Source organism: Paroedura picta, chromosome 4 (genome assembly GCF_049243985.1).
Source record: "Paroedura picta isolate Pp20150507F chromosome 4, Ppicta_v3.0, whole genome shotgun sequence".
Classification (NCBI taxonomy): domain Eukaryota; kingdom Metazoa; phylum Chordata; class Lepidosauria; order Squamata; family Gekkonidae; genus Paroedura; species Paroedura picta.
The window spans coordinates 112,904,665-112,922,910 of record NC_135372.1 but is presented as its reverse complement, the minus strand read 5'-3'; the positions used below and the strand labels follow the sequence as shown (position 1 = coordinate 112,922,910).

The following is an 18,246-nucleotide window of genomic DNA, read 5'->3' as shown; positions in this document are numbered from 1 at the left end:
AGTTTTTTTCAGTATAAATTAATATGCCTTGACTTTTTAAAAATATGTATTATTCCTAGTACCCTTGCACACTCTTAAGTGACAAATTTCAGAACAGTAACCATGGTAGATCCATTGCACACCTACAGAACAGTGCTGAAAGAGGCTGAAAGTTACGTGGGCTAAGCCTGAGCACACAACACAACATTGTCTGACAGCATCATATTCCACAGCCAGGTTTGCAGAGGTTTGGGCGTTTGACTGTACTTTTACAGCTCAACTCTCCAAAGGCCTAGCAGTGATGCAGTAAATTATCCACACACATTGCTAAAGCACAATTTGCTTTTGCACACGCTAAAAAGGAAAACTTATGACTACTTCACATGCACCAATTCTAATTCCATTCTTTTCAGTTTGGGACTTTGATGTGCTCACGCACAGATATACGCACGCACACACAAACACACACCATGCAATGAATTACATATCTGAAACACAAAAGTAGCATAGCATGGCACATATAAACACAGGCTAAGTATATTAGCTGTCATGTTGAAAGGGTAGGTGAACACAGAATCTCTCTTGCTGCTGCCAGGTCAGGTGTCTTTAGTATTTTAGATAATAAATGGCTTGTTAAAGCATGAGTTTTTAAGGCAACCACCTGTTTTATCATATTTGGAATGTATCAATGTTGAAGTTTTATATGGCTTTGCTCTTGTGGAATCCAAACTATCTGTATCCTAATAACAAAGTCAACCAAATATTTGGACCTCTAAATCTAGTGACTGAAGCTGTGAACGGACAAGACAGGTATTTCTACAAACCTGCAAAGGTCCCAGGTTTGCTGAAAAATGTGAATTTAGAAAAAAATATACAAAAACTTTGAAATTTAAAATAATGATAAAAGATGCACCTGTAGCTTTAAGCAACAATTCCCTCAATAGCTGTTGCCAGGCAACCATGGTATTCTATGATATGTTTATGTAAATAAAAAGGGAGAGGCCTTTATGTGCCTGTCATTGGGGAGCAAAGGAGTCTTACCAGCCCCAGATGATGAACAGAAGTGTCTGCAGGGAAGGGTGGGAGGTGAGAAGGGAAGCTTAAGATAGAGGAGCAGATGAAGGTAAGAACTGTTGGGTGGGAAGGAGAGAAGGAAGCAGGAAAAGGGAAGATGCTATGCTGGCTCTCAGGAAAGGGAAAGAGGAAATAGTGTGGGAAAATGAAATGGCTCATTGTAGATTCCCGTTTGTCTAGTATAAACTCAACTTCAGACTTCAGCTAAAGAATGAAGTACAAATGGAAAGTTCTCTACTAAGCCCTCTACTGAAATGAGGTAGAGAGATTTCCCAGCACTCTGTTTCCTTCCTAACATTACTACAGAGTATGGGAGCACTTGTAGGAGAAAACTGGCAGCATGGTGCTTAAACCCTTCATCCTGGCTGATTTCATTCCTATTTAAATGTTGCCATTGCATCAGTTATTTTGAAAATCCTTTTTTTCAGTAGCCTGGCCCCGAAGACAAATGAGCCCACTGCACAAAATAGGCAAAGGGATGGAATTTGCAGAGGAGAATAAGTAATAATGTTATCAGTCATACTCCCACCCCCACACACATCTGATCCTCCTCTGCAAATGGCTTCTACCCTTGGAACCTCCAATACCTTAACAAATTTTGGGTGAGAATTTGAGTGAACTCACTGACAACTATAGAATCTTCCCAGCGTGGTTTAAGCAGATAAGGTTACCGCATATCATGACATACACAAAACACTTTTGCAAATTCGCCCAAAGGAAGCTACAAAATTAAAAATATGTACCAGCAACCTGCCTGCCTCCAAATTCTTTCCGTTACTGAAGGGCCTATAGAACAGTAGCAAATACAACAACTGTAAAAGATGCATAAAGCAAAAGGATATCTGGCCAGTAAGAATGGCAGATGAGTCTGCAAAGAAAGTACCAGTTTTTGTAACCCATGGAGATATCTGAAAACAATACTTTTGGTTCTTATACATATATGGAAAACCTGGTTAAACTTATCAGCATGACAATAAGTATGTGTAATCTACTGCAATGTTCTAAAATCAAATGCACATCATTTTGTTTAAAGAAGTGTGTATAGTATTAATGATATATATGAATAAATGAAATACTGATTTTCTATACTACTTTCCACATTGGGGGGGTGGCTTTTCTTTCCAATCAGATTCTTAGATTTGACTTGCAGTTTACTTTCTTGGATGCAATAAAAATTACTTTTCTTTAATGCCAGAATAAATGTCCAAGCTATACGTTCAGGATAACTTCAAACACAGGCTCCTTGATTTGCTCCTCTCCTCTCTCTGGCATTAAAAATATCATAATTCCCCAAACCAAACCAAACCTTTCAATGTATCCTTGGTGAAAAATGTAATCTTAATTAACATGCGACTTACTTCCCTACATATTAAGGGATGAAAATATCACAGAATTTATAGTTAATCATATAATGGTAACAATTTATTGTTGCCAACTTAAAATAGTGGTAATATGACATTTAAATATTCATTACATGACAGGTTCTTAAAAACAAGAGCATTGAGGGCTGCATTCACATCACTCATGGCTAAACCCAATTGCTTAGTCTTGTAGACTATATTTGAATTAAGAAATTTCTGTTCCTAGTGCTGTTATGGTTTGATCTGGCTTTAGAGCTGTTTGAAGTTGTGGTCTACACAGAATTACCTCCTAAGAGCTCTTTATAGGTATGTATCTGCATTGGCAGAGTGGGAGCATCAACTAATTACCATGAATGTACAAAACATCTGACCAGCAGGTATTGGTAAAACAGTATCCAGGTAACTGCCTGGTTCCTGTAATAAATTAAAATCTTTCAGAATGACTCAGCCTCAGAATGTCTTCTTCAGAAGGTACTGAAGTGTTTCCTTTGTGTCCCACAGATTTAATAACCTTTTTTTTAATGAGACAAGTGTAGAAAAAACAGGACTGTTGAGAGGTGGTTGGCTACACTGGCAAATGCTGGGTTTAAAAGAGGGCACTGAAGAAGATTGCTCGGGTGAGTTGAAAAAAGGTTGAAGCAAACTCCTCTTGAGGTCTCCGACACTCACTGAGTGGGTCAGTGAAAAATGTCACACCGAGACCCACACGGCACTGAGGCAGTCAGAAGGAAAGCGGCTCCACCGTGCAAGGCCACCTGGGTATATTTGATTTTTGTCCTCTGTTTTCTCGATCCCAGAATTCTGTCTGACTCATACAAATCTCTTCAAGAGTTCTTCCATTTGTGTGTGGGTGTTTGGCAGGCTATCTTTTCATTCCCCTTTTTACCGTCTGAAGCCTGTCATCATCCCGCAAGTCTGAATGAATCGCTAAGCCTGTCATACCCATTCTTGGACAGGTCGTCTGTAGTAGGTCACAGTTTGTTGGACCTCTTTGTTCTTGAACTGGAAAATGGTGTACACCAGGACAAGGATACACAGAGATAAAATGCAGGGGATCACAACTGCAATTGCATTGACGGTGCTAGGCACATCGTTGATAGTCACCATAATATCCACATCATCATGAGAGAGGCGTCTGTCTTTGCTCCGTTCAACCTCCTTTTGGTTGCAACCCATCCAGTCCTTGAGGATTGACCTGGGGTATCCCGGTTCCACAGTCAGCCTCTGGTTATCAAACTTCCAGTACTCCTTACCTTTATAAAAGTAGGTATAAACTGGAAGAGAAAGCAGATATTATTCCATTCCATATCATTCACAGCTTAAAGAGAAGCAGGTAAAAGGAATTCTATACATGGCCAAAATGCACTGATGGCCACACTGGAAACAGGTACAGTAAGTTGGTTGGCAGAAAAAGAGAAGTCTGTTACTTTACTTAAGTCTTCCTAGGCAAAGAAAATTACTTTTTGTTCCCCTTCCATAATGAATATGAATCTGGAGAATGGGGATAGGAAACAATGAATGACTGTGAGGAGAAAGCAATGTACCTGGAACCCATCAATCATCTATTAGGACACATGCTCTTGTACTGTGAGGCACATAGTAGTGTTGCCAGGAATCTGTTCATAACTATATGGGGAGGGGTGTGAGCTTTTAAGAGTCAAAGCCTCCTTTGTCATTCCAGAAATGACTGTTGTCGATCCCACAGGTGAAAATCTGCCAGACAGATCAGGACAGTTGCAACTATAGCACAGAGCTGGAATTATAATACCTAACAGACGTAGTAAAGAAACAGACAAATAAAAATAGAATGATACCAAGGGTTAACCTCCAACAAGACAGGCCCAAATGAAACAACCACAGAATACCACTTATGGTCTCATACAACTCTCTGCTGAAACCAGTTCAACACATCACTGGCAGCCTGTGCTGGATAATGATACCCCTGTCTTCCAGGCATCGGGAGGTAGACCTTTTGCCCACAGACAGTCTCCTAACCTTAAACAACATCTCACCCACAATATTGCCCTTCCAGACAAAGACTCTGGGACCAGGGCCTGCAAGTAACCAAATTGCCAACTTTGCCCCCACATTCACTCTAACAGCACAATCGCCAGACCCAACAACACTAGCTATGCCATCTCAGGTTTATCCACCTGTTCATCTTCCAACATTATATATACCATCAAGTGTCAACAGTGCCCTTCCACTCTCTACATATGACAAATGGGTCAGTCCCTGCACAAAAGAATAAATGGACAAAAATCTAGTACTAAAAATCACAACATTCAAAAACCAGTGGGAGAACATTCCATTGCTGACCTAAAAGCGCAGTCCTCAAACAGAGAATTCTCAAAGGGAGATCGCAACATGAGATTGCTGAACCTGAGTTTGTTCAGAAATTCAAAACAATGCGGCCCTCCAGGGCTAAATAAGGACCTAGGATTGTTATCTACTACAGATGCTAATTATATGTCCCTAAGCATTTAATCAAACTAATTACATTTAATCAAACTAATTACCTGCTTAAATCAAACTAATTACATTTTACATTGTACCTGTACATCCTGACTCCTGTGCTACACCCCTCCCACTTCCAGACTGGGATATAAGGACTCGGGGATCTCCAATCCTACTTGTATCTGATGAGGGTAGTTTTGACTCTCAAGAGTACACCCCAAAACATCTTGTTTTACTGCAGACCAACAGAGCAACTCTCTGAAACTGTCTATAACTATATGCATCTGCACAGTTGTGGAAATTCAGGCAATTCAAATACAAAGCTCAAAAAAACCCCACCCTTTTTTAAAATGCAATTCAGTGAATAAATATGTAAGATAGTTAATACTCACAGCCTTCTTTACTAACAAATGCCCCTTGTGGTGCTTGTGGGATCCCTTTCCATACAGTAATGGGCTTCGGGTAGCCCGGATCTGTTGCTCTCTTGTCCTCATTATACCTCCAATAACGGTCTCCTTTGAAGAAGTAGGTTTTCCCAACGGGTTCCCATCGTAAAGCTGTGTCAATCCCTTCACGAGGAAGGCAGCTGCCCAGCTCCACTAGGCTGTGTGGGTACCCTGGCTCTGCTGTCACCTCCTTAAAAACCCAGTACTTATCTCCTGAGAGAGAGAGAGAGAGAGAGAGAGAGAGAAATGTATTTACTAAGAGCTGATTCAAAGGTGGTTCACTGATCTTAGGGTTGTTTTGTTAACTGTGCCTTGTTGGCAGTATTCAAGTTTCCTTGTGCAAGAATCTCAGTTTGCACGTAACTGAAAATTAATTGATTTATTCAAAACTATATGTGGGAGAGCATCCAAAGGTTAGTTTTTTTATACTTCATTTTTTGATAAACAAAAATTTGGATTGGGAAGTACAGTTAGTCAAATGAGGCTTGATAATTCCTTGCTTTATCTTCCTTCCTTGTTACTATCTCCTGCTTTTAAAGAGATTATATCATTAATTAAGTTTTAAAATAGTTAATTAGGATTAAAATCCATCTCTTCATAGTTAAAAACCTTCTGAGGAGGGGTTTGGTCAGCACTTGAGTGGGTATCTTCAGATGGTTTCCAGGTAGGGAGGCCAGCATTCTGATGGCACGTTTCCTGGCCTCAACCATAGGCCTGGTGGAACATCTCTGTTGGAACAACCATAAGCTTGGTGGAACAGCTCTGGTGGAACAACTATAGGCCTGGTTTAACAGCTCTGGTGGAACAACCATAGGCCTGGTAAAACAGCTCTGTCTTACAGACCATCCGGAATTGTTTAACAACCCAGAGGGCCCTGATCTTACTAGGCAGAGCATTCCACCAAGCAGGGCCAAAGGTGAAAAAGCCCTGGCCCTTGCTGAAGCCAGTTTTACTTTTTTGATGGATCCTGAGCAAGTTCTGATTCTGCAATCTTAATGCCCTCTGGGAAATATAGCGGAAGCAGTGGTCCAAGACCATTTAGGGCTTTGAACATCAGGATAGAAGCAATGGAAACCAGAATTAAACTCCAACAGCTAATTACAGAAAAATTGGTGCAGAATGCTCAGTAGGGGGGATTAAATTGATATGTAGTAGTAGAGCTTGTGTACCAATGAAGGTGGGAGGAATGGCAGAAGGTGTGGAGTGGGAGAAACAACTTCAACATGGGTGTTGGAGTGGCCTCTGAGTGGTGGAACGAGGATATGGAGGGAAATCCAGGGGAATCACTATGCATCTTCAGCAAAGCAAGGGGGGAAACCACCACACAAACATTCTCTAACTAGAAATATAGCCCATTGCAGATTGAAATGCAATGGGCGCTAGCAGTTTCCCCCCCCCCCCCCGCTCCGTGGAGCAGCCTACCTAAAGCGTAGGAGGGAGGGAGAGCCATTCTCCCTCCCTCTCTTAGTTTCGTCCTTCCAGCTGCCCTGGCCGGTCGTAGTGAGCTCCTCAGGCTCTTCTCTGAGCTTGGCTGGCTGATGGGCAGGAGAAGGAGGCTTCGAGCCAGCGGCAGCAGCAAAATCCTTGCAGCAGGAAGAGGCGATGGGGCGTCAGGGGCGGGGCGGACGTCTCCGGCGGCGCCGCTGATGGGGCGGCGAACGTAGCTTCCGGCGGCGGCGCAGCAGAAGCGGCTGTACTGTTGGGCTGACGGCCCCACCGGCTTCGGGGCGGTCAGCGACTCGGCGGCGGGCTGCGGGGCTCGTTGTTGTTGAGCAGGCTGCGGTCCAGCTTCTTCTGCCTGGGAGCCAGCTGATCCTGCAGGCGCCGCGTCCGCCAGTCCAGGTACCGGCTCCACATGCAGCTCGCCTGCCAGCCCACCAGCAACGCCGAGCCGAAGGCCAGCAGGACAGCCAACAGCAGCGGCCGTTCCGACAGCGGTAGGAAGCGTCAGGCCGCGTCAGGCAGGGAGTCCCCGGCAGTCGCGCTGTGCGCGGCTGCCGGGGACTCCCTGCCCGGAGGCCTGACGCGGCGAGAGGCGCTTCGCGCCTCTCGCCGCGTCAGGCCTCCGGGCAGGGAGCCCCCGGCAGCCGCGCACAGCGCGACTGCCGGGGGCTCCCTCAGGCGGCGGCCTGACGCGGCGAGAGGCGCTTCGCGCCTCTCTCCGCGTCAGGTCGGGAGCAACTGAGAGCCGCGCTGCGCGCGGCTCTCAGTTCCTGGGGCTGGGAATCGGAGGGACCAATCGGCAGGCGCCCTCCGATTGTCTGTCATGAGGAAGGGTCCAATCTGGACCCTTCCTCATCCCGGACTCATCCCGCCCCAGGACCCCTTACTGCTTTATTTAGACCGTGGCGCCCGCGGCGCCACGGGCGGTTTACAGATAATCCAGAGAAAGAGTGACGGGAATGCAAACTGAGTGCTGAAGGGAGGAAAATCAATGCATAACCAAAAATAAAACCCGACAGACCTGCAAAGTGAAAGTGCAGGAAAGCACAGGTACATAAAAGGCCTCAGTTACAGAAAAAACCTTTAAAGGGTGGTGCACGTTGACCCAGAAAAATACCTTTCATGGCAAAATGAAGATTTTTGGATGATGCTTGCTGCCAGAGATCAAGCCAATAGCCTCAAGAAACTATTTAACAAAGGAAACCTGTTTTTCTATCCTAATTAAATTACTTGTTATCTATAAAACTGTACTTCTTTTTTACTTCTATAAAGTACTTCTTTTTTACCTCTATAAAGTTTTACTTTTTCAGGTTCAAAGTGATAGCTAGTTACAACATTTCTTTTGCAGAAAATGAAAATAATCACCCAGTTTTAAAATCTTAATGAAAACTAATATAGAAACATAGTCTAGTTGTGAAGATGAAATCATTATACTTTACATGACATATTTCTTTTGTTGTTCTTGTTAGTTGCGAAGTCATGTCAGACCCATCGTGGCCCCATGGACAATGTTTCTCCAGGCCTTCCTGTCCTCTACCATTCCCCGGAGTCCACTTATTTCTTTATGAAGTTTTAAATTTAATTTTGTAAAGATTATCCTATGGGTAACATTTCTCATAGGTCAGAAAATGAAATAAACAACAAAACAGAAAACCTTTCTTTTAATTCTTTAAATTTTCATTACCAAATTAAATTTTAAAATAATTATATCCACCTTTGCTGCTCAGATAGATGAACATTACAGCAGAATTATGTATGTAAAATTAATATCAAAAAAATTTTACCCTTAAAGAACACAAATTTTCCATCAGATCTTTCATAGGCGGCATCAATCTTTGCAGGCAACCCTTTCCAGAACTGTTCAATCTGCATGGGGTAACCTTCTTGCACACGATTGTTGCGGAGACGCCAAAACCAACGATCCTAAAAAAAAAAAAGTTTTCCTAAGACCATTAATCAGACAAGTGATAACCAAGCAAAAAGTCAAGATCTAGAGTTACCTTTAAAAGACCTCAGTTTTCAAATATCAGACTCAAAGAGCCTCTGTTCCCTTCAGAATACAATTACCTTCACAGCTGTTCCTTTGCCATATTGATTTAAAAGTAAAATGAAGCAGCTCTTCTGTGCTCCTTTACACACCATGCTATCCCCCCTCTATGGACCATCATTAACCTTTTGGCACTAAATTAACTGGTTTGGTTTGTGATGCAGTAGAATATCCCCACCCCCAGCATCACAGGGGATCTCCAGCTGACTTCCCCTGATGCTCCTCTACATGCTAAGTTTGGTCATGATTGGATTAATGGGTCTGAATTATGCCCCCCCCCAAGAAGTTCCCCCATCCTCCATCATTTCTAATGGAGAGAAAAAAGGGGAGAATGCAAGGGCATTAAAAGGCCAGCAGAACAGAATCAAAGGGTGTCCCCAGTATGTTGCCAGCAGAGGAAAGAGTGGTGGCCAGTGGGAGGAAAAGGCCCACTCCTTCTCAGCAGGTAAAAGTGGAGCGGGAGCAGGAGGCCCCTCCAAGAAAGCTGCCATGGGTGGGATATCAAGGCAGGCCACCCTCCAAGAGGTCAAAAGGGCTACATGGAGGGACCAGGAAGCAGTCACTCGCATCCTTGGCAAAATGATTGCTGTGGATTACTTTCTCCCTTGTGGAAGACATAGACTTTTGCTGGCTGCAGTGGACTTGGTGACTTGTCAATTGTTACCTCATCACCTCAATCTGACTGAGGTCTTTTGATGCCCCTCCTGAAATCAGTGGTTCTGGAAGGGACAAGCTCCTCCCATCTTCCACAGAGAAGGCTGAGACAAAAAAGGCATTCAGCACACCTGTTATTTCCCTATAATCTTTTAGTAATCCTTTTACCGCTTGGTCTGGTTTTCTGCTTCTAATGTATTTGAAAACATTTTTATTGTCTATGTTTTCTGCATTATTTATTTGTTTGTTTGTTTATTGGATTTCTATACCGCCCTCCCATAAGGCTCAGGGTGGTTTACATGTAGCATCGTGGGTATACATCATCATCATAATCACAGTAATCATAACAGTGGTTCCAAATAGAAGATCACAGAATCACAGAACCATAGAGTTGGAAGGGGCAATACACGCCATCTAGTCAAACCCACTGCTCAACGCAGGATCAGCCCAAAGCATCTAAAGATGTTTCTCATAGTCTCTTTATGCTTGATTGATCACTGAGTTGCATTTTACTTGCTGAAGCATGCGCTCCCTTTTATTTACCTCGTTTAGACTAGCCTTACAGCAGAACATTTCCTCCACTTTATTATGCCATCCTTTATTCCAGCCATAAGAATAGTCTTTCTGAACAATACCTATCTCCCCCAAAATGGTCAAAACATTCACATTCAGTTCTTCTTTCACCAAGTACACAGATACATACACAGATTCTTCCAACTTTGATAAAATTCAGCAGCAGGACCAGATTAATTAATTTATAATAGATCCCAGGGAAATCTGATCTACATATGATCTATAAAGTTTGAAGTGGTGACCAACATTTAACAGGCTTACCGTCTCATTCTGCATAATGTGTAGACCAGCTCTTAACTTTGCTACTGGAATTCTAAATTTTTGCCCCACTACCTGGACAACCCTTTGTCAACTTTTAATGTGAGAACAACTGCTACATTCTGAGAGATAGGAAATTTTACAGAAGCAGCAGCCAGTTTATTTTTCCTCAGTTAATGCCCAGAAGGGCCCCCCAATTAGACTCAGTAGCTTGCTCAGCATAATAGTCCAGCTCTGCTCAGCATTTTTTCACATTGTACATGAGGGTGAAACAGCATACCATCGGCTATGCTCAAGCATGTACCTAAGAGAGCAATCCTTAAAAGGACTATTCATAATTCTACTGAGGTTATTTATTGGCTCTCAGTCCCAGGAAAGTGTACTTAGGATTGTACTGTAGCTGACACAGACTGTATGAGATAAAACTGTGTAAGGACAGGACTCATTCATGTGGCACCCAACCGTGATTTGGTATTGTGTGAACTATGGTGTACTGTTACATAACAGAATAAAAAGCAATACTGATGAAAGGTTCTTCTCACATATACATGAAAAAAGAAAGAGTTCCAATGGAACACAATATTACTACCTTAAAAACAAACATTTCTCCTCTAAACAGAGCCACTGTATTGAAGTTTCCATCACATATATTAGGTTTACTGCCTGGAGTAGATGGCCTGTCTCCTAATGGGGGTCTGGGAGGTCTTGAATGTCTGTCATGCTTTCTTTCTGAAGTGGAATGGATTCTACGAACAGGAAGAGTTGGTAAAGGTCTGGTGGGTTCCAGTGGCTCAGCAGGAGGACCTAAACAAAAAGGAAGGGAGGAAAAGCACAGATTAATAACCAGAACACAGAGTCTCAAGGTTTTTCCAGTGAACTTTGCTTCCTACCTAGACCTGAACACAATTTTCTACTTCCTACATGAACGCAAATCCCACTAGCTCTCTGGCGGCAGACCAGTGCATCTCATACCATTTTTAGTAAACAGTATTTGATCCTTGCTGTGGATAGGTTAACCCAGCTGAGTGGAATAGGCCTCCTTTTCACTTTTCTCCTTTTTTATTGCTCTTCTCTTCAAAGCTGTTATTTTCTGGGGAGGGGGGAGATGTCAGTAAAGATGTGCCCTCTGGTATTGAAACGGAAACAGAAAAATGGAGGAAAATGATCAAGAAATAACAATACACTGCTTTTATGAAAGAGCTGGGGCTTAGCACTATAAAAGGATTGATTTCAGCTTAATTTTGGCACTTGGAAAAGATGTAGGCAGAACAAGACAGTATAGTGCCACTGCACTGCAGGCCTTCATGGCAACATTTAAACAGCTAAATTCCCCTCATAAACGGTGGCAGAGGACACAGGTTGTCCTGTGCCCACCCATAATGTAATTTGGCTCCCAGGCAACTATTTTCATTTAATTATTCTATATACAATGACTATGTTTGCTGAGAGAATGGACACTGCACATTACTAGCAACAACATACCATGCTTTTAGTACTGGAAAAAACATAAATCTCCCCATAAGCCACTCCTGCGGTTACAGGAAGAACATTGCCTTCACCCTGCTCAACACCTTAGTGACTGCTAAAGCCAGTTTGGAGAGCCAGTCTGGTGTAGTGGTTAAGAGTGGTGGCCTCATACCTGGAGAACTGGGTTTGGTTCCCCACTCCTCCACATGCAGCCAGCTGGGTGACCTTGGGCCAGTCACAGTTCTTTCAGAGACCTCTCAGCCTCACCTACCTCACAGGGTGTTTGTTGTGGGGAGGGGAAAGGTTGGTGATTGTAAACTGCTTTGAGATCTTTTCATGTAGTAAAAAGCAGGGTACAAAACCCAGTTCTTCTCAAACCCCACTCAGCCATGAAACCTTGCTGAGTGACCTTGGGCCAGTCACACCCTCTCAGCCTCACCTCCTTCACAGGATAATTATGAGGATAAAAAGGAGAAGGGGAGAACAAGCTGCTTTGCTTCCTCACTGGGGAGAAAGGCAGGGTACAATAAATAAAGGATCATAATATGAAAACGCCCTATGACTCCCTGAAGGCATTTTTTTTAAAATGCAGTTTCTTCAGATATAAGAGGGCATGTAGAAAAAGGCATTCCCGATGGCTCCTCTTCAGCCCTACTTGCCTTTTTAAATAGAGATAGGCCTGAGCATTTCAAGAAGCTTTTCAAAAATTTAAACAGAAGTTTGGTAGTAAAATAGTTGAGGTTACTTGCACTTTTAAAAAAGTATAATTAGTTTTTAATGCACATTGATGCAATCACACTCTCCCTACGCATACCTTGTGTCAGAATAGTACAGAGCCCTAAGTTGCCCTGAGCCTAAAGGTTAGAATAGAGATTTTAAATAATGTAGATACTGCCTCACCATAAATCTTTTGAATTCCTTGAAGGTCATCCAGTGGTAGCTTGAAGTTGTGCGTTTCCATGTACTGGTAGAAAGGAGCCATGATAGCACTGGGCTCATTGGAGTGTTCAAGACCTAGTGCATGGCCAAGTTCATGCACTGCAACAAGAAAGAGATCGTTTCCTAGGAAGAAAAGGCACAACAAAAGAATGAGATGATAACAGTGTTACCTCAGTGTGTTAAAAGTACCTGCCTGAATGTGCTGAAGAACCACTTTAACCAGCACTTATAGAGGCTTAGCAGCCAGACCTCTGAACGAGAAGCTTTGCTGGTGCTGGAATTGTAAATTGTCCATATACTGCAACACTTACATATTGTTTGGGTAATAATGCCGAGCGTTTCCCAAGTGCTTTTGGGGCATTCAATACACATTAAGTTTACTAGCTGTTTGGAGGAAAGAGGGCCATGGACCTTTAACAAAGGCTAGAGCAGCGGTTCTCAACTGCCGTAACACCGTGACCCCCTACTGCAGCAGCAGCAGTGGGGGCGGGGCGTGTGCACACATGCGCAATGGCATTCAACGATCTGGAGGTGGCATGGAGGCGGCCAGTGCCATGGCTCCACTTGCTGCCAGCCGCTGCCTACTGCTGCCACCAGCTGCAGCAGCAACCTGTCCTAGCGACCCTGCAGAAGGGGCCAGGCGACCCCACTTGGGGTTGGGACCCCAAGGTTGAGAACCACTGGGCTAGAGAGTCAGCTTGGTGTAATGGTTAAAAGTGGCAGCCTCTAGTCTAGAGAACCATTTGATTCCTTGCTCATCCACATGCAGCCAGCTGGATGACCTTGGGCTAGTCACAGTTATTTCAGAGAGGCTTTCAGCCTCTCCTATCCTACAGAGTGTTGTGGGGAGAGGAAGGGAAAGTGATTGTAAGCTGCTTTGACACTCCTTCGGGTAGTATAAAGCAAGGCAGAATAAACAGCTCTTATTCTTTCTAATGGGATGTTAGTTATTAGGTGTTTTTTTAAATCACCATGACATGAAACTCTTCAGCTGCCCATTTCTACACAAATAAGCCACTATAAAAGGGGCAGGATTATTTCCCCCTCCAGGCAGTTAGCAATCCTACTGAATATACATGACTTCAGTAGACCTTATATTGTGCAAAGTACAGCAGAATTTGTTGTTGTTAGTTGCGAACGTGTCCGACCCATCGCAACCCCATGGACAATGATCCTCCAGGCCGTCCTGTCCTCTACCATTCCCCGGAGTCCATTTAAGCTGAATTACTGTCACCATATTAAAGAAAGAATAGTTGAGACATATAGGACCTTGTCTAATGCCATCTCGTGAGTTTATGTCCGAGTTAAGATACGAACCATGGGACTCCTAATCAAAACACTTGGGCCCCATAATGTGGGAGATCATTAAAATTTAATTTTGTTTAAAACCAGCTGTTACGGTCTACAGTTTGGATCAGGGCTGTGATGTTGGGGAGGGGGCGTAGCTGCAATCAATATTTTCTCAATCATGTTCTCAATCATGCCCCCATCTATCTTCTATTTTCTTCGATATACATAAAATAATGACCGTACGCCCTGACAAAATGTTGAAGGTTCCAAAGCCTCCTGTTGGTGGAATATCCCCCACTCAGGGCCAATTGCTGCTCTTGCTCAGGATTCGGCACTTCTCCATCTCTTCAGGCCTGCCGTAAAGGAAGCCTCTAACAGCCCCTGCTGAGGCAAGGGATGCAATTCCGAGCGCAATGCAGGGGAGTCTGAGGGCATGTGTGTGTTTTCCTTTTGGGGGGGGGGAAGCGTTCCCCTTCTGCCTAACCGCTGGTTGACAGGGAGGCCACAGAAATGCCCCTTCTCACTTAAAACACTGCTATGGCTGGCCTCTGTTAGAGGGAAGGCACAGTTAAGCCATGGGTGTCTCCTGCACTCTCTGAACATTTGAAGCCTACCACCACACAAGGTTGTTGTGCTGATGAGACTGGATGCTGTTGTGGGGGTTCTTTTGCCTCCTGTTTAATTTCTCTGTCAGGGAAGGCTGCAGGGAAGGGGCCCGTGCGCCACACCTCCGCCTATGCCACCATCAGCAAGGTGATGGGCAGCAGCAGCAGCCGTTGTGTGAGGGGGGAGTCACGCGGCGCCCCCAGGCTGGACGAGGCCATGTTGCTTCTGCTGGAGCCGACCCTGGGGAGCCCCGCCCATTGCCGCCCCACCCTCTGTCCCCGCCCAGGCTGCCCGACCCCGAATCCCGCTCGGCAGGACGGACCTGCGGAGCCAGATCCCCAGCTAAAGACCTGGCCTGCCACCCGATGGCAGCTGCCTCCCAACATACCAGCCCCCCCCTGCCAAGGCTTCGTCCCGCACCCCCACCACTGCTCACTTGGCCATGGCCATCGGGAGGGGCGCTCCTCCTGCTCCCTCCTTCCCAGCGCGCGTCTTTGTCCCTTGGCCGTGGTCCCGCCTCAAAAGCCGGACATTCTTTTAATCGTTCGTAACACAAGAGATTTCTTTGGAAGGCGGGACCATCCCACTAAAATAGGGCCACATGGTCATCTAATCCAACCCCCTGCACTATGCAGGACACTCACAACCCTATTGTTCATCCACTGTTACCTGCGACCCCCTTAAGCCTTCACAGAATCAGCCTCTCTGTCAGATGGCTATCCGGCCTCTGTTTAAAAATTTCTAAAGATGGAGAACCCACCACCTCCCAAGGAAGCCTTTGAGAAACTGCTTGAACTGTCAGGAGCTTCTTCCGGATGTTGAGATGGAATTTCTTTTGAATTAATTTCATCCCATTGGTTCTGGTCTGTCCCTCCGGGGCAAGAGAGAACAACTCTGCTCCATCCTCTATATCAGTGGTCCCCAACCTTTCTGAGGCTGGGGACCGGCAGGGCATCGGGCCGCGCCCACGCATCGGGCCGCGCCCCTGCGCATATGCCCGCGTCCACGCATCCGCCCGTGCCCGCGCATCAGGTCGCGCCCGCGCATCCGCCTGCGCATCGGGCCGCGCCCGCGCATGCGCAATGCGCGGCCCGGCCCTGGTTCCCTCTCCCCGCCCTCCCGCAGTAAGAAGCTTCCCGGGCCGCAAGCTTGCGGCCTGTGAAGTTTTTTACTGCGGGGGGGGCAGGGAGAGGGAGCCGCAGATTGGGGACCACTGTTCTATATGGCAACCTTTAAAATACTTGAAGATGGTTATCAAATCAGTCGTCTCCTCTCCAGGCTAAACAGACCAAGCTCCCCCAACCTTTCTTCATATGTCTTGGTCTCCAAACCCTCCACCTTCTTTGTAGCCCTCCTCTGGACATGCTCCATTTTGTCTATATCCCTCTTCAACTAGGGTGCCCAAATCTGAACACAGTACTCCAAGTGAGGCCGAACCAGAGCTGAGTAAAGCGGTACCATCACTTCCCATGATCTGGACATGATACTCCATTTGATACAGCCCAAAATCCCATTTGCCTTTTTAGCCACCGAGTCACACTGTTGATTCATGTTCAATGTGTGGTCTACTAAGACTTCTAGATCCTTTTCACACTTGCTACTGCCAAGACAAGTCTTCCCCATCCTATATTGGTGTATTTGGTTTTTCCTACCCAAATCCAGAACTTTACATTTGTCCCTATTGAACTTCATTTTATTCAGTTTAATCAAGAAAACATTTCAGAGAAGAAATAAGCTTGCCAGATAGGTGTATGTTCATGTTCTGGAATTCCACACTTCCTAGTTGTGATTGAACATAACTTCATAACTTCAGTCAGGACTTTGGAGCACAGAGAGACCTCCTTTTAGGGTTGCCGGCTTCCAAGTGAGGCATAAAACTCACACCAAACCGTAAGCTAGCACCCATTGCATTACAATACGCAACAGGCTTTCCAACTTTTTTGTGTTTGTGTGTATGTTTTCCTATGGGTCAATTACAGCAATCAACATTGAGAAAACTGTGCAGAGGGGAAAGGGTTAAGTCCTCTCGCACTGCACCAACCCAAACCATTAGAACATTTAAAAAAATAAAGGAGAGTCTAATCACAGATTTCCTGGGTCATATCTCACAGATGATGGATCTGATGAAGTAGGTTCTAGCTGGGAAAACTTATGCTACAATAAAATTCTTAGTCTTTAAGATGCCCAAAGCCTCTTTGTTGTTTTTAAATAATATGGTTCATGGTGATGACAACTGGAAGAAGTTTCTGACAACCTGTGATTAAACTATGCAAATGAGATGGTAGCTGAATCTCTCTGAGAAACAGTGCAGAATATGTTTCAGGAGCTTGAAAGAAAAAGGATGAGACCCAAGTCCACAGAAATACAACTCAAAGACAAATAACAATTTGACACTTGAAAGGCATACGCACCTCATGAAGAAGAAGAAAGAGCAGCAGCTATCGGATTTAGGACTTGGGGATCAAATTAATAAAAACTCAGTACACTGTAACAATGCAATTAAAGCAAGAACAGGTGACCCACTTTAGAGATATGGCTTTGGTTCTTCCAAAATAGTTTCTCTGCTTTGAGAAGTCATGCCAAGTAAGGGCAGTAACAAAGGCTCTGGAAATGTTTATAGTTACAGGTTTTGGAATCTTCTTTTTCAGTCCATTTAAAAATCCAACTAAAAATAATTAATTTCAGCTTTCATTCCAGGAGAAATAAGATTATAGTTGTGGGTATAAAGCTTGAAACCTTGAGAACGGTTATCTGTTAAAATTTAAGGAGCAAAGAGGTTCTTGACAAGTTATTTCAAGTGTGAAGGTTTGCTGGCTCCACATGTTCTGTTCCTTTACCATGCCATATGCTCCTTGACTTCAACTCCTAATGGAATTACTTGTGTCTAAATATTTTATGAGAATTCTTCCCTTTCCACAGCTCAGTGTTAGTATTCTTGGTAAAAGATGCAGTACCAGGTTAAGGTATGAAAAATGTAAAATCACAATTTATTTTAGTCCTTTGCCAAGACAAATTAATATGCTACCTTCATGGCTATTTTGTATTTTAAATTAAAATCTATACAATTCTGAAAACTTTAAAACGTTGAGGATGTTTGTGCAATTAATGCAGAATGTGTCGTACTTCCTTTAGGTGACCTGTGGACCTCATGAGTGGGATATGTAGGGACATATGAGTCAAAGCAAGCAACATTATGCAGAAGGGAGTCATAAAGAAATTCTAATCATACTTGAATATGAATCATAAATAAGAATGCTTGAACTAAGCTAATCCTTAGCAAACAGAAGTCTGAAACGTCAGTGGAAAAGCTGAGGTTTTTGGACTACTCAACAGAAACTAGAAGTTTTTTTAACCAACATATTTGTCTTTCATCAATTACTATTTATTTTTAGAAGTGACTTTCTCAAATTTACTGGTGTTTGTAAGATTTTAATACACTGTAAATTGAAGAGGTTTATCTAATGCTTATTTTATCCTAGTAGATGGTGATTTTCATTGATTCTCCCCTCCCATTATTGCAAGCTGCATCATTTTCCTGGCAGCAGGGTTTGAGGGGTGCAGTGAGTTGCTGCAAGAGTGGAGGGAAAGGAAAATTCTATTTGATGAGAGGTACTTTGAATGCAGTGATGCATGCTTTTAATATATCATCTGT

General features: G+C 44.0%; 1 protein-coding gene across 5 annotated transcripts in view; it reads right to left on the bottom strand.

Moving 5' to 3' along the window:
* Positions 1-1,825: 1,825 nt before the first annotated feature.
* MMP24 (matrix metallopeptidase 24) overlaps positions 1,826-18,246 on the bottom strand; it is a 50,661-nt gene continuing 34,240 nt past the window's right edge. For 4 of the 5 annotated variants that reach the window (XM_077335160.1, XM_077335161.1, XM_077335162.1 and 1 more), the window contains 5 exons: positions 12,660-12,821; positions 10,882-11,096; positions 8,545-8,683; positions 5,264-5,530; positions 1,827-3,688 (listed from right to left, as the gene is read on the bottom strand). In XM_077335160.1, coding sequence (XP_077191275.1) covers positions 3,351-3,688; positions 5,264-5,530; positions 8,545-8,683; positions 10,882-11,096; positions 12,660-12,821 — 1,121 coding nt within the window. In that variant the 3' untranslated portion in view covers positions 1,827-3,350. Of the gene's footprint in view, positions 3,689-5,263; positions 5,531-8,544; positions 8,684-10,881; positions 11,097-12,659; positions 12,822-18,246 lie in introns of all 5 variants that reach the window. The other variant, XM_077335159.1, reaches the window with a different exon arrangement.